Genomic DNA, 21,262 nt, shown 5'->3' on the forward strand with positions numbered 1-21,262 from the left:
TCTTTGGATGAGACTCGCGTTAAAATTAGATTCATCCGTATCAAATCGAAGCTCTTCTGTATAATATTAATATAACATTAGAAAAGAAAATATACAGATAAACAGTAGTGACTATGTAAATATTTTATATATTAACTATCTTGTAAAAGTTGTTTAGCATTCTCCATTTCAGCAGCTTTATTAATATTAAATGATTCATCTCTATTGGTACAACACAACGATACCATCAAGCGTTTGAAATTGTCAAATCATCTTCCATTGTTCTTCCATATACACGTGGTTACACGGTTCAGTTCAGTAATTACTGGTTTCCATCCCCAGAATTACGGGGACGATACGATCATTACACAAAGTAGTGGAATTCAAAACTTAAGGACAACAACGTCTTGGCGGCCGATTGTGATACAATCGACGGTTTAAAAAAATATTAATAACGGCAAACACGTCCGAACATGTAGACGGCCTATGACTACTACGAATTGACACGAAGTACATCAAACTCATGTACGATATAGCTAACCTAAAAATGAGAAATTAGTATAACCAACGTAAATTTGGCTGTATATGGCGGCGGTTTTGCCTATTTCTTATTTTAGGAACTCTACAAATTACCGAAGGTTCGTTTATTGGTCTTCTTTTTATTCTCAAATATTGGGAATGAAAAGATCATTCTTTGAAAATAAAAATTCTGTAATGACATTCGAACGAAGGGACGAGTCATTCTAATGACAAATAAGTCTGTAAATAGTTTCAGAATTTGTATATATTGTAATAAAGTGTAACAAGATTCAGTATTAAATTTTCAAATAAAATTGCTTGTTTTGATGGCAAACTTTCTCTTGTCTGTGTAAGTATATTTGTAAACTTATAAGTTGGTGGAAAAAATATTTTGAGATTCGTCAGTGATTTAAGTAGAAGTACGAACAATAGGACTGCTGTAAGAATTATATAAAAAAAGACGGGCGCGCCAAGTACGCTACTGCTACAGATTTTGCCCATATTTGATTTTATCTGTTACATAATTTATTGTTGCTCATCGATACGCGTGTGACTCGTTTGACCACGTTGCGATTGATCACAGCTATTTAAAGCGGCTGGTGCCTAGAGTTTTTCTACTGTTTAACACTGTAAGTGGCTAGTGGTCATAAGACTCCCACCCCATCGGTAATAAATATACTTGCAATATTTTTGATTTTACTTCTTTTTGATGATATATTTGGTTTTATTCTTTGTAGTTTGGTTCTATATATTGGGTGTACAACTTAATTCCTTAAGTCCGTTTTTTTGCTTGAAAAACGCATTTATTTGAACGATAAAATGAATTAATACCTTATTCAAAGTATTGTCCATCGCTAGCCACTACTTTTTCTCATCTTTTTGGCAATTTATGGATTCCGGCGGAAGAAGCGTTCACCTTTTGAAGCTAAGAATGAATCGACCTAATTTTTGCTACCCTGTTTTGAAATGAAACATATTCCAGTCAAAGCGTTCTGCATCGATCGAAACAAATAGTAGTCGGAAGGGGCAAGGTTTGGGTTATAAGGCGGGTGAGTCAGAACTTCCCATCCGTTATTTTCCAAATAGTTTTTAACCGGAACAGCAACACAAGGTCGAGCGTTGTCATGATAAAAAATTATGGACTCGTGTCTGGTCGCATATTCTGGACGTTTTTTTGGCTACAGCTCGCTTTAAACGGATCAATTGTTGCCTGTAGAAGTCTCCCGTTGTTGTATTCCCGCAAGAGGTAGAGTTCGGATGTAAGGGAAGAACTCGTGTCAGCCGATATGTAATACTCGTTTATTTCTAGTGTTCTGAATACACGTCGGATAATGGTGATGTGCCGAACGAGAAGAGCGCGCGGCGATCCTCGGTACGCGTGTTTATCTCTGACTTGTTATCCCCAGCGCCATCCTAATTCGCTCGCATGTCCTATCACGCTACTGTGTTTACGCGCCTAATTCGAAAGTGATATGTAAGCACGTAACACTTTTCCCTCTCTTAAGAAAAAAAAAGAAAATGTACATCTTAATGAATAATTTTTACAATGAGATTGGTTCCCTGTAACGTGTTGGAATCTTCGTTTCTCGCACTGATCTGCGTGGTGTATTGTCCACATTTGGCCACGCTAGTGTTTTTCTTACGATTTCCGTATTTTTGTTTTTGCTTATGTTTCTAGCATTATTTCCCGGATTTGAGCTTACGTTTGGTGGTTCGTAGTCGAACATATCATCATTTGTATTGTTTGCATTTCTTATCGGAATATCACCCATCCTTTGAATTTGATTAATGTGTCTCTTCCAATATTTGCCATTATTTAAACGAATTATGTAATGTGCCTGTCCGAGTTTTTGTTGTACGCGACCAAAAACCCATTTTTGTTTACCGTAGTAATTCCGACATTTCACTCGCTCACCGATATTTCACGAAGCTTTTCATATGACTTCCAATTAATTTTACTATCTTCGCTTATGTTACTCTGTATTGGTCGCAATAAATCCAATTGTGTACGCAATTTACGCCCTAACATTTTTCTTCGCTGGCGATTTATCCAATAACACATGGGGCAGGTTTCTGTAATGTAGTAAAATTTGGTGCAACGCTACTTGTAAATCTTCCGTACTTGCTGATAAGGTTTGGAATTTTTTTCTTAACATTTGTTTGAAAGTTTGAACGATTCTCTCCGCCTGCCCGTTTGTTGCCGGATGAAACGGTGCCGTAGTTTTATGTATAATGCCATTACATTTGAGAAAATTTTCGAATTCGCTTGATACAAAATGTCGGCCGTTGTCTGACACCACCACCTCGGGTATGCCAAACGTTGAAAAGATTTACCTGCAGCATTTATTTGTTGTACTACTCGTTATGTTCTTTGTAATGAGTACTTTCGGCCACTTTGAAAATGCATCCACCAACACAAAGAAGTAATGTCCCATGAAGGGCCCTGCGTAATCAATATGTACTCTTTGGAACGCCCGATCAGCTGGCCTCCACGTAAGCGCTTGTGTTCTCTACGGATCGTTTCGCACTAAGTTACAATTTTCGCAGTTTTTAGCTAAACGTTCTAAATCCTTGTCGATGCCCGGCCACCAACAATATCTCCTCGCCATTGCTTTCATTTTAACTATGCCGAAATGTTCCTCATGTAACTCCTGCAAAACTTTTTTTTGTAATTTTCGCGGCACTAAAACTCTACCGTCTCGTAAAATTGCACCATGTTGACAACTGAATTCGACAAGCGGGACATTGAATCTTTCTCCTGGCTTAATTTCTTTGCCTGATTGTAGTGCATGTAATAATCCTTGTAATTCCGTATCTTTTTCGGTCTCCGCTGCCAATTATGTAAATGTAATTGGAATAGACTCTGTTAATTTGATTTTGTATTCGTCTACTAAATCATATTCGAAGTTGTCCTCTGACTGAATTGGTAAATGCGACAATCCATTTGCATTACTATGTAGTTTTGTATTTTTGTACTTAATATCGTAATTGAAGAAAATTTGTAAGAAAATTTTGTAGTGTTGCATGCGCTATGTACCGGTAACGCTTTGTTTGGTGCAAAAATTTGTTTAAGTGAACGGTGGTCAGTATAAAGTGTAAAATAGTTTCCGTATAGAAAAAAACTTTTTTCGTATGGTAAAACTTTTTTATTGCAAAGATAGTTGCATACGTCTCCTTGTCGATTTGTGCATACTTTTGCTGTGTTTGGGATAAGGATTGTGAAGCATACATTACTCGCTCAGATATATCTGGATATTTTTGCGAGAGGACTGCTCTTACACCGTACATGCTTACATCACGTACGACAATTAACGGATATTTTGGATTGTAATGCGCCAAAACTTTATCACTCGTGAACTTTTTATCACCTTGAAGTTTTGCATTTCGGTATCCACTTAAAAACAACAACTTTGCCGCCTTCTTTTTGTAACAATGTATACAACGGTGTAAGTAATGCTCTCATATTTCGTATAAACCGCCCGTAATAGTTAATTAATCCTAAGAAAGCACGTAATTCAGATACATTTTTAGGACGTGGCATTTTCTTAATGGCTTCCATTTTACTTTTTTCTTTGTGAATACCGTTTTTATCAATGTAAAATAACCACAATAATGTATACCCTCTTTAAAAAATTCACTTTTCTTATTGATTTGAATATTGAATTTTGATAACCGTGTAAGTACTTCCTTAAGTCGTTCCAGATACACTTGATTATTTGGCCCCGTAATTTTTATATTGTCTAAGGAGATCGAAACTCCTGGAATGCCTTTCAGCACGGTTTCAATTTCTCTTTGCCAGATTGCTGGCGCTGACTCAATTCTGTATAATAATCGTATACACTTGTATAATCCGCGGTGCGTATTAAATGTCAGTAACTCTATCCGCGGTATGGATTTCCATTTGTAGGTAGACCTGCTTTAAATCTATTTTCGAAAATTTTTGTCTTGACAAACTACTGAAAAGCTCGTCAATTATTGGTAACGGATATTCGTCTACTAGTAATTGCTTGTTAACCGTCACGCTAAAATTTCCGCATAGTCTCCCCGAATTGTTTTTTTTTTTTTTTAACACCGGTACGACCGGCGTCGCCTACTCTGCCGCGCTAGTTTCTTGGAAAATTTTTTTTTTTTTGACGAATCTATTAATTCCCCGTTCTACTAAGGGTATTATTTTGAAAGGTACTTTCCTTGCTTTTAGAAAAATTGGTTTTGCGTTTTTTTTTTAATGTAAGCCGCGCTTGTAATTGCTTAATTTTTGTACAAGAAGAATCTAAACCGTTTTTGTATTTGCGTAAAATTTTCTGTACTTGAACTTAACGTAAATACCGTATTTGTCAATTGTACGCCTAACTGACGAATCCACTCTTTCCTCATCAGTGGTTCTCTATCCATGGCTGTAATGTACATATTTAGTAGTTTTGTAATTTCCTTGTAACATACTTGTGCTTCTACGTATCCGATAACCGTAATTGTTTTGCAAAATGTAAATAATTAAGTAAGTCCGATTTCTTTATTTGTGCATCAGGAAACCAACACTTCAGGAAATATTTACTTAAAATTGTTAAAGCCGCTCCGCTGTCTATTTCCAACTGTATCTCCTTGCCGTTTGTAACGACGGATGCAAAATACCTATCTCTATGCTTAATATGCTCCGAGTTCATCCATAAAATGTCGTTTAGTTGATGCGCCGATGTCTTATTTTTTCGCTTGCATACTTTCGCCAAATGTTCTTTGACGCCGCAAATGGAACATACAATTTCTCTATTTAATGTACATTTTGAAGCTAGATGTTTATCTCCGCATCTGTAACATGTAATGTTATTTGTACCGCCTGTATTATTATGATTAGGGACGACCTGTAACGCACGCTTTGCTTTGTGGAACGAAACTGGCCTGTTTACCGGCTTCTTGTGTTGTGATGATTTGTTCTTCATTTTAACCGCCGCTTCCTTCTGGCCCGCGTAATGCACGGATGAAACTCCTGCTGTTTGAATTTGGTTGACGTCCTTCTCTGTCAATTCCATCGAAAGAGCAATTTTGACCACCTTGTGGAAGGTCAGATCTTTTGTCTCCAATAATCTCGCCTGTGTACGCCGGCTTGTAAGCCCGAAAACGAACTGGTTCCGCAACGCCGTTTTTAGATACTCTCCAAAATTGCAATTGATAATCAGCTTGTGTAAAACTGCTAAGTATTGATGTATGCTTTTCCCATCGGACTGTTTCCTCTGATGAAACCGGTAATTTTCCGCTATTTCCAGCGGTGCTGGCGCGTAGAAATCCTTTAAATGCGACGCAACTGTATTGTACGTCTGCGTGTACGAATCGAAAGCCGCTAACTTGTCACAAAGTATGTCGAACAATTTTGTTCCAATAAAATGCAACAAGCAAGCTACCTTCTGTGCTTCAGGGACCTTGAAAACTGTAACGGCTCCCTCAAAACGTTTTCAATTTGTAACGGCAGGATCGAAAGCTTCTATAGCAAAGTTCTCGTGAACAATTGCTTCGGCCATGGTGGTTCGGAATTCACAGTACAAGCGTCGTAATGTGTAGAAAAAAAACTTGCTCGGCACTCTTACGTAACACGCACATATTTTTGTTTCAAAAAATCTTTTTTCTTTTGCACTCTTCTCTTAACCTCTTGTACAGGATCCCATCCTCGTCGACAAACTGTTGTATCCCCGCAAGGGGTAGAGTTCGGATGTAAGGGAAGAACTCGTGTCAGCCGATATGTAATACTCGTTTATTTCTAGTGTTCTGAATACACGTCCGATAACGGTAATGTGCCGAACGAGAAAAGCGCGCAGCGATTCTCGGTATGCGTGTATATCTTTGACTCATTATCCCCAGTGCCATCCTAATTCGCTTACATGTCCTATTACGCCACTGTGTTTACGCGCCTGAATCGAAAGTGACATGTGAACACGTAACACCCTTGATGGCTGGACCAGATTTTAATAATTCATAGTGGATCACACCCTTCTGATTCCACCAAATACAGAGCATTATTTTTGCACCATGGATATTCGGCTTTGGCATTGATGTTGGCCGGGCTTTACATACGATTTTTTGCATTTCGGGTTGTTGTAGTGAATCCATTTTTTGTCCCCGGTAATTATTCGATACAGAAAAGACTTTTTTTGTACCGTTCAACAACATTTTGGACATACAAAATCGTCGTCCGATATCTCTCGGTTTCAATTCGTATGGGACCCAATTTCCTTGCTTTTGGATGTATCCCGCGGCTTTGAGTCGTTTCGAAATAGCTTGTTGAGTAACTTCCAATGTTTTTGCGAGCTCTTCTTGCGTTTGACACGAATCTTAATCGAGTAATGTTTCTAATTCTTCATTTTCAAACTTTTTTGGTTGACCCGAACGCTTTTTGTCTTCAACACTAAAATCACCACTTTTAAATTGTCGAAACTATTTTCTGCGAGATTTATCCGATGATGTAAATTTAACATACAATTCTACAAGCATTTGATACGCTTCAGTTGCACTTTTCTTCTAATTGAAGGGAGAGAGAGATGGAGGGAGAAAGGGAGGGAACGGGAGAGGGGGGTGGGATGAATGAATAAATGTGCGTTTTATTATCCCTATGGTAAGCCCTCCAAGTACATACAGGTGTACAGCAGAACGAGAAGAAAAAAAGCTCTTACAAACTAAAAACGAAATAGACTAGTAACAAGATAGAAACTAAGTTGAATACAGGCAACGAAAAATAAAAGTAATATAAGAAGCAAACAGGTCGCATAACGTGAGTAGAAAATAAAATTAAAAAAATAAAATAAATGCAACAATAACGCAAGTGAAGCAATTATTGACGCGATATTGGAGTAAGAATAAAAATGGAGATAACGTAAAGAAAAAGACGCAGATAATGCAAATAACAAAAAAAAAGAATAACAGTATAAAATATAACGCGTAACGTGAGTAAAAAGAATTAACGCAAGCTATAAGATGTAAGAGAGAATGTAAAAGAAAACACGAATGAATAACGCGCAAAAAGAAAAAGGATACAGATAACGCAAAATAAAACAGAGGAAAAAGTAGCTCAAATCGGAGAAAAAGATAAGTGAAAGTGATAGGGAAAAGAGCATACACGCCCCACGCTAGACCAGGGACGGAGAAGCCCCTCTGCCGCAGGAAGAGGAGAAGACCGTGAAAGTGTGGTCTTGGTGTTACGAATGGAGATTGGGAGTGAGTTTCAGAAAATGGGTGCAGCCACAGCGAAGGACCGTTGATAAGTGGAGGTGCGACATGAGGGAATGACAAGGTCTAATGGGGAAACTCTAGAGGTAGCCCTGGGTTTAGAGCAGGGAGAAAGCTTGTAAGCCAAGTAAGACGGAGTGTTGCTACGAATAATAGAGTAGATTAAGCAGCCGAGGAGATAAGATCGTCTATCGTCCGCCTGCAGCCAGCCAAGCTGGGAACAGAAGGGGGAGACATGGTCGTTCCAGCAAAGGTCAAAAATGAATCGCACGCAGGTATTCATCAATTGCCTGAGTTTGAGGCGAAGCTGTCTGGTGAGGTCAGTCAGGATGGCAGCATAGTAATTGAAAAGAGGGAGGATCAGAGAGGACACAAGACGAACGCGCAGGGGGCGCGAGAGACAGTGTCTGTAATATTTAAGACGGCAGAGGACGCCGTTCACGCGCTTAGATACGGACTTAACATGCTCATTCCAGCTGAGCGAGCAGGTGAAAATTAGGCCAAGATTAACCACCTGGTCAGTGACTTTAATAGGAGTACCATTGAGTTTAAGAACTATCTCATTATTCGCGCGGATGTTGTTTACATAGCGAGCACTGCCCAAGTGAATGGCCACGGTTTTCTTGGCATTCAGTGTGAGACGGTTAACGCGCACCGCTCAACCGCGGAGATGGCCTCCCTGATCCTACCAAGCGCGTGCTTGAGGTCTGCAGGAGGGAAATTGACATAGATTTGCAGATCGTCGGCGTAAAGGATATGTCGACTCTGACGGATTACAGGTCTCAGGTCATTAATGTAGAGAGCAAAGAATAGGGGACCAAGAACAGAGCCCTGAAGAATGCCGGCCTGGATAGAGGACGAAGAGGAGAAACCGTCGCGTCCACGGACGCGCTGACTTCTGCCGATAAGATAGGATTTAAATCAACGGATGACCGGTGGAGAGATGCAGAAATGCGAGAGTTTATGCAAGAGTAGGTTATGGCTAACGGAGTCGAAGGCCTTAGAAAAGTCAAACAAGATGAGAAGAGTTACTTTTCTAAGATCGACCGCCTGCCTAACATTATCCGCCAGTTTAACCAAGGTAGTTTGCGTGCTACAGCCGCGGCGGAAGCCGGACTGAAGGGGATCAAGGAAGTGGAAAGGGGAAAAATGGAAGGACAGCTGGTGAAAGATGATGCACTCCAGGACCTTGGAAAGGAAACACAGAAGGGAAATAGGACGATAGTCGGAGAGGGAGAAAGGAGTTTTGACTTTGGGAAGAGGAATGATGGGAGCGCTTCCACGAGGAGGGGAAAGTAGAGGAATTGAGTGAAAGATTTTAGGAGTTTGAGGATAGGTGAAAAGTGATGGAGAGAGAGTCGAGGATGAAGTGCTGACTAAGGTTATCGGGTCCGGCAGCATTAGAGCAGCACCGGGTGAGCGCCCTTAGGAGGGTATCAAGAGTGATGTGTAAAAAGTAAAAGGGAGTAGACGGATTGGTTAAGGCGGCAGATGAAGAGGGAAGAAGACCAGGGAGAGAAGGGCGAGGGACCGACGCAGAGGAAGGAAGGTGAGAGAAGGGAGAGGAGAAAGATGGGTAAAAGAGAAGAAAGAATTAAGTTTATCAGGGGAGAAGTCGAGAGGCAAGGCGGAGGACCGCGGCCGAGCGACCAGAGCTCAGACCATAACCGTGTAAGAGAAACTGCGGCGTTTAGACGCCGACCAAGATAGGCATTTCTGGCGGTGTCCAGAAGAGCGCTCACTCTATTGCGCAAGGAGCGGAAATTGGCGACATTGACAGGAGAGGGATGCCGGCGGTATACTCTCCTAGCTGAGTCTCTGGTACGCATCAGAAGCCGAATGTTCTGATCAATCCAGAGGGTCAGAGGTCTTCTAGTGCAAATGGAGCGAAGCGGAGCGAGGGTGTCAAGAGCAGTATTAAGGAAACTAGCAGTCAAACAAGGCTAAAAGTAGCAGTCTCATCTAGCTTATTGGGCCGATAGAAAGAGGCCCTGTCGAGGCCGCTTAGAAAGCCAAGTAACGTCTCAGGATTTAATTTAGAGAGATCGCGAACCAAAATGACACGAGGCGGGTGTCTATTAAAGTTGCAGTCCAGGGTGACTCCGATCAGGTTGTGCCAGGACAGAAAGGAGAGGGCACATTGAAAGTGCGATAACACGAAAGACCGATTGCTAACAAAGCAATGGTTTATCCATGTGTGCGATGTAGCAGTGTGATGAGTAGCGGTGAATGGAACAATGAAAAGATGATTGCTATCGCAGAAGTCGTGCAGGGAGTCAGCATCAAAAGAACGTGTATGTTGAAGTCGATTTAGGTCTATGTTGAAGTCATCAATCACGACCGCGGCTGGGAAGGATGGGAGAAATCTTTCAAAGTCCTGCCGAAAGTCGACGATATAGCCTAGCTTAGACGGCCGATAGATGATCGCTAACATGAACGGCCGCTGTCCCGCAATGGAGATGCACATCAGCAAGTATTTGGATTGGCCGCAGGCGAGGATGCCAGCACGCTCGTAGAGAGTCTGTCGCGTACGTAAACGCCAATCCCCCTCCTTCTTTGCCCACCCTGTCAACGCGCAGGAGCGAGAATCCAGGGAGACAAACCAGAATGTCCAGAGCAGGGGGTTTAAGCAACGTCTCCGACATAGCGATAATGTCGTAATGATTACGAGAAAAGTAGTCTAGAAAGTCGCTGAAGTGGGGGAAAAGGGACTGGCAGTTGACATGACAGAGCCGGAGAGGACCGTCAATCGCAACGGCGGATGTGCGTCAGACCCTATGCGCAGACGAAGGCTGGGTGACAGTTCCACAGGCGGCCCCGGACACGCCGCCGGAGGCCGCCAGGGGCACACGAGGCTTGCAGCGGGCGCCCGCTGCGAACAGGGCGCAAACGCCACTAACGAGGAAGTCGCCGCGGCCACAGCGCTCAAATCAATGTTAGAGAACTCGAGGATTACTATTCATCCCCGTACCGTTCGCCATTTGGGTTGTGTATGCTCGAATAAGAGGACAAATCGAAATTTTGCGAAATTTTGGAGACGACAATGTATCTAAATTTTTTTATGACATAAATCGGGCTAAAAAATACATGCTTAATTTATCTCAGCATCAAATGCACTTACGGACATCATTCTTATGTCATTGTACTCGGAAAAATCGATATTTTCCCCTACTATATTCACTTCTTAATAACATTAATTTTTTAAAGAAAAACAACCATTTGTAAAAAACTATATTCCTTCCTTTAAATGATACGCGGTAGCGTTTTTTACATGGTAGGACGAAAAAAATTTACTTTGCGCGAGCCGCTCTCGCGTCTCATGATGTACGTACGTATTTACGTATGTGTGCGTGCGTGCGTGCGTGCGTGCGTGCGTGCGTGCGTGCGTGCGTGCGTGCGTGCTTGCGTGCGTGCGTGCGTGCGTGCGTGCGTGCGTGCGTGCGTGCGTGCGTGCGTGCGTGCGTGCGTGCGTGCGTGCGTGCGTGCGTGCGTGCGTGCGTGCGTGCGTGCGTGCGTGCGTGCGTGCGTGCGTGCGTGCGTGCGTGCGTGCGTGCGTGCGTGCGTGCGTGCGTGCGTGCGTGCGTGCGTGCGTGCGTGCGTGCGTGCGTGCGTGCGTGCGTGCGTGCGTGCGTGCGTGCGTGCGTGCGTGCGTGCGTGCGTGCGTGCGTGCGTGCGTGCGTGCGTGCGTGCGTGCGTGCGTGCGTGCGTGCGTGCGTGCGTGCGTGCGTGCGTGCGTGCGTGCGTGCGTGCGTGCGTGCGTGCGTGCGTGCGTGCGTGCGTGCGTGCGTGCGTGCGTGCGTGCGTGCGTGCGTGCGTGCGTGCGTGCGTGCGTGCGTGCGTGCGTGCGTGCGTGCGTGCGTGCGTGCGTGCGTGCGTGCGTGCGTGCGTGCGTGCGTGCGTGCGTGCGTGCGTGCGTGCGTGCGTGCGTGCGTGCGTGCGTGCGTGCGTGCGTGCGTGCGTGCGTGCGTGCGTGCGTGCGTGCGTGCGTGCGTGCGTGCGTGCGTGCGTGCGTGCGTGCGTGCGTGCGTGCGTGCGTGCGTGCGTGCGTGCGTGCGTGCGTGCGTGCGTGCGTGCGTGCGTGCGTGCGTGCGTGCGTGCGTGCGTGCACGTATATACGAGGTCTGTCCCAAAAGAATCCGACCTTTCTTCATATTTTCCTGCTGGTGTTATTTTGTCATCCGGCCGGTGGCATCCTTCGAAGTAGTCCTCATTGATTGAAGAATACGCTGCCAACGGCCTTTCCACTTTTGGAAGCAGTCCTGGAACTCATTTTTTGGTATAGCCTTTAGAGCGTTTATCCTTAGCCGGCAACTTAGTACAATTTTAAGTGTGAAGTTCTGCTATCTGTTGGAGGGGTGGGGGGAGCTAGAAAAACTAATAAAGGCTCTATTAGTCGAAAAAACAGGGTCGAAATTCCCCCTCAGTGGTTTTGTCTGAAATTGGACCCATCTTTTTGTCATTAAAGAAAACTAAGTTTCCCAAATTTTCAAGTCCCGAGCTTCTTCCTATCATCTATAGCTTTAAAAAAAATTTTTTTGGTAAATAATTTTTGTTTGCTGCGAGTTTATAATGAATTGATTTGAAATTTTAATTGGTGGTAAATATTATTTAGACCCATAACTACTAATTATTGTTTTCCATTTTGACAGGAAATTCTAATTTTACAAGCCGAAAAAATATTTTGAATTGTAATATCTTGTCTCTCATAAGACTTGACACCTCTATATTTTAATTATAGTTGCATTTTTGTGCAAACTACCTTTTTGATTTTGTTTAGAATTTTTTTTCCGTGAGAACATCCTTAAATACCCGAAAACCGCTTTTTTTTATTTTTTTTTTTGGCAAATTTTTATGGTTATTTTCGCTTGTAAAGAGTATTTTGTGGCTTTGTCCGATAACTTTTTGATTCTCCACTGAAACAGAGCCCATTATTAAGCATTAACTAATAATTTTTAAAAATATCACGTTTTTACTTGTTTTTGTCATTTTCGTATATGTTAAGCATGATTTTTTAATCTATGACTACATCGATTCGCTTATGCAACTAGATAATTTTTATGCAACTAGATAATTACTTATTATAATCGAAAATGCCACCAAAACTTTTTTAATCTTACAGAAGAGCAACATACTTTAATCAGTTTTCACGATAGCATTCTAGCAAACACAAAGTTACCGTTGTATTAATGTTGTAATTTCCCACTCAGCAATGTTGCATAACACACTCGATGTAGTACATTTACATTGTTGATTGAGAAATTATACTAGCATTAAGTAAGGATGACTTTATACATGTATTTGCTGGAAATGCTTTTAATGCATAAAATTTTTTTTTTTTTTAATGTATAATATCTAGTTTGGGAAATACTAAACATTTATAATTTAAATCAAATTTAGCTCTTAAAACAAAAGAGATTATTTATTTGTTGTCTACAATCTCATTATGAAATAATTTTTCAACAATTTTAAATTATGTTTGACCTGTAATACAAAATCAGTATTACATAAAAAGAAAATATGTCATATGAATAAGGATGTGATTCATTTTCAAATATACAAACAAGGAATAGGTTTAAGAGCGGTACTTGATATTATATGCAAGGGTCAATGAACTAAAACATTACTAATTGAATATAATAAATGTTTCGACTTGTAATTATCATTCTTCTTTTTTGTAGAAACGAATTTTAAGGTCTGTAAAATTCAATAATGTTTGTCTTGTCGTATTTATCACATATCAAAATACATACTGTGTAAACTATGTAACTAATTGCCAGTGATGCAGAAATAGTTATTTAATGTTTGTCTCGATAATTATCCAAAAGTTGTCAGATTATTACAAAATGTGTATCGGATCGTATTTTTTATGTAATGGTCTCAGAACATTGTAAAAAGATAAAGGTTTTGCAACATCAATTTTGGTTGAAAGGCTCACAAACTGCACAATTACAAATGCAGGATATTTTTAAAATTTGTCTTTGAGCATTTAAAGATGCTAATATAAATCCTGAAAATATATTTTCAGAACTCATAAGTACAATAATTATTTTTCTTGTTACTTTAATCCTTAAACACACCGATCCTGTAAAATACGAAAACACATTTTTGGGTCTGGGAGACTTTTTCAACTTTGAGAAGCTACTGAACTTTGATTACAATCAATATTTTTCTACGATTTTTTTTTTTTTAAACAAAAGTTCAAAATCTCAGGAGTGTGACTGCACAATCGGCATTGCCGAAAAATAATTCATTGTGAAGTTAAAAGCAAAACCATTAAGCAAAAATGAGAAAATGGTCAAAAATTCACTTTTCCTTCAAAAAATTATATCTTTGCAACAAAAAACGTTTAAGGACTTTCAAATACGGTGTTTTAAAACTAAAGAGTCACACTTTTAAAATAAAATTTGGCAAAGTCATTCCTTTTAAAAAGAATAATTATGTAACATGGAGAATATGAGGTATTTATGGGCATCTGAAAATCCACTTAAAAAAAAATCATATCTTTGCAACAAAAAACTTTGAAGAACTTTACAATACGGTATTTTAAAGCTAAAGATTCATACTTTCAAAAAAAATTATATCATTGTCATTTCTACTAAAAAATGTACTTATGTAACAAAGCGAATATAAGGTATTTTTGATTAAATCGTGTCTAAAATTGAAAATTGATATGTTTCATGATATATTTCGGAAAAACTTCCTTTTTTACAGCATTTTATAGTATTCCAACTTTAGAAAGAGTATATGCGAGTAACATCCGCAAACCGACCTGTTCGAACGTATTTTGTCTAGCTTTTTTATGTAAAATACTCACAAAAAAAGTTTTACTTACACACTATATGGGTCGCATTGACCCTAACTTTGCTGTTGTGCCGTTCGAATTCTAGTTGACCAAAAAAGTTGATCAACCATATCAATCGAAAGAGATTTCAAACTTTTTTTACGTCTTGGTCTTTCTATCTCATTCCGTCTTCACATAGCAAGCGTTCAAAACTTCATATGGGATCTCTCAGACCCACTTACGTGTTTAAGGGTTAATTTCAAATTGACTCTAATTTATATTTTATAATATTTTGACTTGTTCAGCATTGATTTATTTTGTTTTAATTTATTTTATTTATTTTATTTTAATCCGTATGCTTTGCGGCTTAGGATGGCTTCCAGCTACATACATTTTTGTCCCTTACATATTTGTCTTGAAATTTGCATTCGTATTACATCTCAATAGATCAACAACCCAACGTCTTAATTGGGAATCAAAATTAACATTAACATTATTATTGAAATCAAATCTTAAAAACTAAAAAACAAAACAATAAAAAAACCTACTATTTTTTTAAACTTCAAAAATTCAGAAATTCAAACTAATATCTTCGTTAACATTCTAATCAACCTTAATCTCAACGTTAACATTACAATTAAGTCTTTGGCGTATATTAACTTCTTTCTTTTTATTATCTTCTGCTTCTTCTTTCTCTTTTCTGTCTGTCTCCTTCCTCACTTCTATCTTTTTCATCGCTTGCAAGCCCTTTCCTTCTTCTCCGGTAAGTTCTTCCATCGACATTTTGCTTCTTGTTGCCTCGCATTCTTTCATTATATGGTACAAACTTTCTTCGGCATTCTTGCATATTCTACAGCTCCTTTCCTCTTCTTTCCTCCAATATTGACTCCCTCTCGTTTCATTCCCGCATCTGTATTTGGCTATGACATCTGTCCTTCTTCATCCTTCTCTCCAAGTATTTTGGTATCTCCTCTGGTGCTATCGTCTTGTAGTTAGTGTTATACTTGGATTTGTTTATCTTCTGCCGTCTCTCTCTGTTCTCTTTGATTTTTAGTTCTTTCAGAATGTTTTCTGTTATATCTTTGTTTCCAGCCTCTCTTTCCCTTCTTAGCTGTTCCTTGTTTACTCCTGCCTTTTCCAACACCTCTCTTCTCTTTCTTTCCCATCTTCCTTCTTCTGCGTTTGGCCGCCACTTTTCCAAATCTCTTATGCATTCTCTTACGATTTTCTTCTTTGATTGTCTCGCCTTTTCCTCGTATCTTAGTGCTCTTCTGATTGCCTGCGTTCTCATCTCTTCCATTTTCGTCTCCTCCAGTAGTATGTAATTCGAAGTTCTTCTGTCCAAGTTTAATATCCATTTCACGTACTTCCTCTTTATTCCGTCTAACGTTTTTTTCATTTTTTCAGCCCCAGACTTCCGCTCCATATAAAGCTACGCTTTCAACTAGTGCTTCGAACATTTCCATTCTTCTCTTATAGTCTTCTTTGAATATTTTCTCCCCTATGCTCCATTTCCTCTTCATTGCTATTGTAGCTCTCCATAGTCTTTCTCTTATGTGTTTCTCCGGACCTCTTATCTCCTTGACTTCTACATTTTCTTCTCTCCATTTCTATTCTCTTCTTTTTCTTCTTCCTATTCCGCTTTCGAAAACCATCACTTTTGATTTGTCCAGACTTAGGCTCAGCTTTTTATTCTCTATATATTTCCTAAACCTCTCCATCATTCCTTTCAATTCTGCTTCTCTCTCTGCCAATAATACGATGTCGTCTGCGTATGTTATCGACCAGAACTTTTCTTTGCCAATTACAACTCCTCCAACTTATCCCTTTTCCATCTCTTCTTCTAGATCATTTATACATATGCTAAATAGTGTTAGGTTTAGTGGACATCCTTGTCTAAGCCTTTGCCCTATCCAGAATTCTTGTGACTGCTCCTCTCCTACTTTTATTACATTTCTTGTCTCTTTGTATATTTCTGTGATCTTTCTTCTCAAATTTGTTTCTATGTTTATCTTCTTCATCGACTTTATTAGCTGTTTTCTATTCACTTTATCGAAGGCTGATTTCATATCTGCAAAAAAAGCAAATATTTTTCTTCCTTTCTTACTTAATTCCTTGTTAACGACATAGTTTATCGTATAGACTGCGTCCATAATTCCTCTTTCTTTCCTGAATCCGAATTGCGTTTCTCTCAGCGTATCTTTCGTTTCCTCTTCTAGCCTTTTATTTAATATACTTGCATTTTTTTGTACGCCGAATTCATTAGTGTTATTCCTCTATAATTTTTTATTTTACTTTTCTCTCCCTTTTTGTATATTGGGCTAATTACTCCTCTGCTCCAGTCTCTTGGCAGTTCTCCTCCTTTCCATATTTTATTTATTAGTTTCCAAAATTCCTCTCCTATTTCTTCAGCCATAAATTTCCACGCTTCGTTTTCTATCCCATCTTCTCCAGGGGCTTTTGCGTTTTTTAATCTTCTCAGTACTTTTATCAATTCCTTCCTTTCTAGGTCCTCTGGTACTTCCTCCCTCGATTTATCTGTATCCGTTTCTTGTTCATCTCTATCTAATTTTTTTTCCTGTGTTCCTTCGAGTAGTTCTATGAAATAATTTCTCCATTCTTCTATTTTTATGTTGTCACATATCCCCACCTTTCTTTTCTTTACATATCAATATATTTCCACGCCTTTTTCTCGTTTTTTATCCTTCAGATTGCCTCTTCTTCTGCCTGTTCGTGTTTCTTTTTCAGCTCTTTGCATTATTCTTTATATTCTTTTCTCTTTGCGATAAAATCTCTGTTGATTCTTTTCTTTTTTAGTTTTCTTAGGATCTTTCTTAGTTCTCTTTTCCTTTCTTTCCACTCTTTGTTGTGCCATTCTTTTCTTCCTATTTTCCATGGTAATATCCTCTTTTTCTGTTTTACTATAGATTTCTTAACCTTGTCTCTTATCTCCTTCCAAGTGCCTTTCGTCTCTGTGTACTCGTCTTTGCAGTTTTCTATGTAGTTCTCTATTCCATCTTCTGTCCAAACGCTTCTCTCTATTTCCTTTATCTTGTTTCTGTCATTTTTCTTCATTGATTGTGCTCCAAATAGTTCTGTTTTTAACGGCATGTGGTCCGACTCTGTTCTTTCTCCTTCTTTCACCGACTTTACCTCTCCTATCGCTTTGTCATTTCCTATTACGTAGTCTATTATCGACATCCCTGCTTCTCCTATATATGTCCATCCTCTTTCCTTGTCGTAACTTCCATTTAAAATTGCCCAGCCTCTCTCTGCAATGCCGTTTAGCAAAATCCGCCCTTCTCTATTTCTCACCTTGTTTATAAACTGTCTAATTCCTTTCTCTTTTCTTCTCCTTCTTCCTCTTCAATTGGTTCAGCTTCGTTACCTGTCCTCACGTTAAAATCTCCTTCTATCAGTAAATAATCTCTTCCTCTTTTTCTGGTGTTTGTTCCGCCATTTGTTAGTGTTGCCATCGTTTCTTCCATTTTTTTGGCTGTACAGTGTTATAATCCTCCATCTGTTTCCATTATATTTTAACTTAGCCTCTGCCATTCCTCCATCTCTTTCTTTGATCTCCACCTCCTCCAAACTTTTTCTCACCGCTTTTAGGATCCCACCTTTTGCTCTTCCCTTTTTATGTTTCCTTTTTGCCGGTATGCATTTCCATATGAATTCCTTTGAAACTTTGTCTGCCATCTTCTTCTATCCTTCCTCATCCACCCACGTTTCCGTTAGTCCTAGTATGTCGAAATTCTCTAAATATTTCCACGCCTTCTCGCATTTGTTGGTTAATCCCGCTACGTTCCAAAAAACAATTTTTAATCCTCCTCTCTTCTCCGTTCCATCCCCGCCGCCTGTGTCTCATTCAACTCCTCTTTTTTTCCCTTCTGTCAGTTTCTTCTCTTTTGCACTCCATCGGTACCATCTGTCTTCCATCAGAATCTTTCCGTATCCTATCTTAACTTTAATTCCTTTTTCTCTTTTCTCTTTTGCTATTGCTCTTAGTTGGATCTGCATTTCCCTTTCCATTCTTGTCAGATCGTCACCGATGAATATTCCAGCCCTTAACTCTTTTAATCATTATCTCTCTTTTTTGCTCCCGGCTTTCTACTTCTGCTACTACTGTACACTTACCACCTCGTACCTGTATCTTGGTTGCTTTACTTATATCTACCTCTATTTTCAAGTTATTCTTTATGAAATCCTTTGTTTCCTGTTCCATTTTGCTTTCTTCCCAGATGTTCGCCCCTCTAATTACTATGTTATTTCTTCGTTTCTCTCTATTTTTTTTTCTCATTCGCCCATTCCAGAGTCTCTATTCAGCAGGTTCATTTTCTCTTCTGTCCATTCTTCTTTGTCTTTCTTTCTTCTTGTCCGTTTTTCTTCTTTCCATTCTTCTCTAATTTAGTCAAATTGTTCCATCATCTTTTCCATCCTCTTTCCTATATTTTCCTCGATCTGTTTTCTTATTCTTTTCATTTCTTTTATTATTATCTCTTCTCCTCCTGTCACATATTTCTTCATACTTTCGCTCTCTTCTTTCACCTTATTTCCTGCCGGTCTTCCCGGTGGTGCTATCTGTTTTTGCCTCTGTACTCACTACGTACTTATTCCTTCTCCTCTTTTCTTATCTTTCTCTTTCGGTTGATTCCTAACCTGCTTTTTTGATCAGGTTACGAGTCCTTCTTTATGCTCGACTCCTCCTCAGCTTCTTGTCCCTTTCAACGCCTTCAACTTCTCTCCTCCACCGTCTTCACTTTCCTTTTATTCTCTCTCTTACTACTTTCCTCACTTTTACCAATCTGCTATGAAAATCTCACACGCGTTGGATACACGACTGCACGCCAACGCTGTCCAACCGGAAGTCTTGTTTTAATTAATTTATTTTATTAAGTTTTTATTTGCTAATATTTTAATTTTATATTTTGACAAACATAACTTGTATTTATATTAATTTATTGTCCTCTTATTTATTTATTTATTTATTAATTTTTTAAATATGCTGAATTTGTTTGAAATTTGACCCATCCTATGCAGTTTAAGCTTTTTAACCAAAATTAATGTTCTGAAAACTTTCTTCTTTCAACTCCAAAACCAAACATCTTCTTACAATGTTCTATGAGACCATTACATAAAAAGTACGATCCGATACACATTTTGTAACAATTTGATAACTTTTGGATAATTATTGAGACAAACATTAAATAACTGTTTCTGCATCACTGGTTTATAATTAGTTACATAGTTTACACAGTATGTATTTTGATATGTTATAAATACGACAAGACAAACATTATTGAATTTTACAGATCTTGAAATTTGTTTCTACAACAAAGAAGAATGATAATTACAAGTCGAAACATTTATTATATTCAATTAGTAATGTTTTAGTTCATTGACCTTTGTATATAACATTAATTGTAAGTAGCGCTCTTAGACCCATTCCTTGTTTGTATATTCAAATAAATCACATCTTTATTCATATGACATATTCTCTTTTTACGTAATATTGATTTTGTATTACAAAAGTTGAATAATATTTAAAATTGTTGAAAAATTATTTTATAATGAAATTGTAGACAGCAAATAAATAATTTCTTTGTTTAGAGCTAGACTTGATTTGAACTGTAAATGTTTAGTATTTCTCAAACTAGATGTTATCCATTGAAAGAAAAAGGATTTTATGCACTGAAAGAATTTCCAGCAAATACAAAGGTACTGTTATGTAAATGTTAATATATTTTCTCACTCAACAATGTAAATGTAATAATCGAGAGTGTTATGTAACATTGCTATTTTCCACTGCAGTGGAAAATTACAACTATCATTAATACGACGGTAACTTTGTATTTACTAGAATGGCATGGTGAAAACCGAAATATGTTGTTCTTGAGTTAAAAAAGTTTTGGTGGCATTTTCGATTATGATGAATAATAGCCAAAATTATCTAGTTGCATAAGCAAATTGATGTGGACATAGATTAAAAAATCAAGCTTAAAATATACAAAAATGACAAAAACAAGTGAAAACGTAATATTTTTTAAGTTATTGATTAATGATGCTTGATGATAGACTTTGTTTTCAAGAAGAATAGAAAAGTTATCTGACAGAGCCACGAAATAGTCTTTACAAGCGAAAGTAACCATGAAAATTAGGCAAAAAAGGTGAAAAAAGCGGTTTTTGAGGTATTTAAGGGTGTTTTCATAGAAAAAAATTCTGAAAAAGTCAAGAAAGTAATTTGTACAAAAATGCAACTATGATTAAAATATAGAGGTAGCAAGTCTTATGAGAGGCGAGATATTACAATTTGAAATATTTTTCCGGCTTATTAAATTTAAATTTCTTGTCAAAATGAAAAACAAAAATTCGTAGTTATGGATCTGAATAATATCTATCATCAGTTAAAATTTCACATCGATTCATTAAAAATACGCAGAGGAAAAATTATTTAACAAAAAAAATTTTTTTAAAGTTATAGATAATAAGAAAAAGCTTGAGGCTTGAAAACTTGAGAAACTTAGTCTTCTTTAATGATAAAAAGATGGGTCAAATTTCAAACAAATTCATTGAGGAAAGATTTCGACTCCTTATTCGGCTAGAGCCTTTCGAGTGTGGAAATTCTACACTCGAATTAATCCGAGTATGGAGTTCTTCACATATTCCATATAGAGGGTGATTCAAAATAACCTATTGGTCTCGAAGCTGGCATATTCGTAATCGAATTCTGAGTCGATTTTTCCTTTTGCAAAAATTTGTCCGGAGCTTAGTTTT

The 21,262-nt window shown here is 38.6% G+C and overlaps 2 protein-coding genes across 4 annotated transcripts in view; one reads left to right on the top strand and one right to left on the bottom strand.

Moving 5' to 3' along the window:
• The window catches only part of LOC105200843 (coiled-coil domain-containing protein R3HCC1L), an 83,349-nt gene that overhangs the window by 34,340 nt on the left and 27,747 nt on the right, over positions 1–21,262 (top strand). The gene's annotated exons all lie outside the window — the stretch shown is intronic.
• Positions 14,976–16,025, bottom strand: LOC113005050 (stress response protein nst1-like). The gene is given in 2 exon segments (XM_026139979.2): positions 14,976–15,896; positions 15,898–16,025. Coding segments are annotated over 2 exon segments (624 nt in total). The 5' UTR covers positions 16,012–16,025; the 3' UTR covers positions 14,976–15,386.

Source organism: Solenopsis invicta, chromosome 16, assembly GCF_016802725.1.
Source record: "Solenopsis invicta isolate M01_SB chromosome 16, UNIL_Sinv_3.0, whole genome shotgun sequence".
Classification (NCBI taxonomy): domain Eukaryota; kingdom Metazoa; phylum Arthropoda; class Insecta; order Hymenoptera; family Formicidae; genus Solenopsis; species Solenopsis invicta.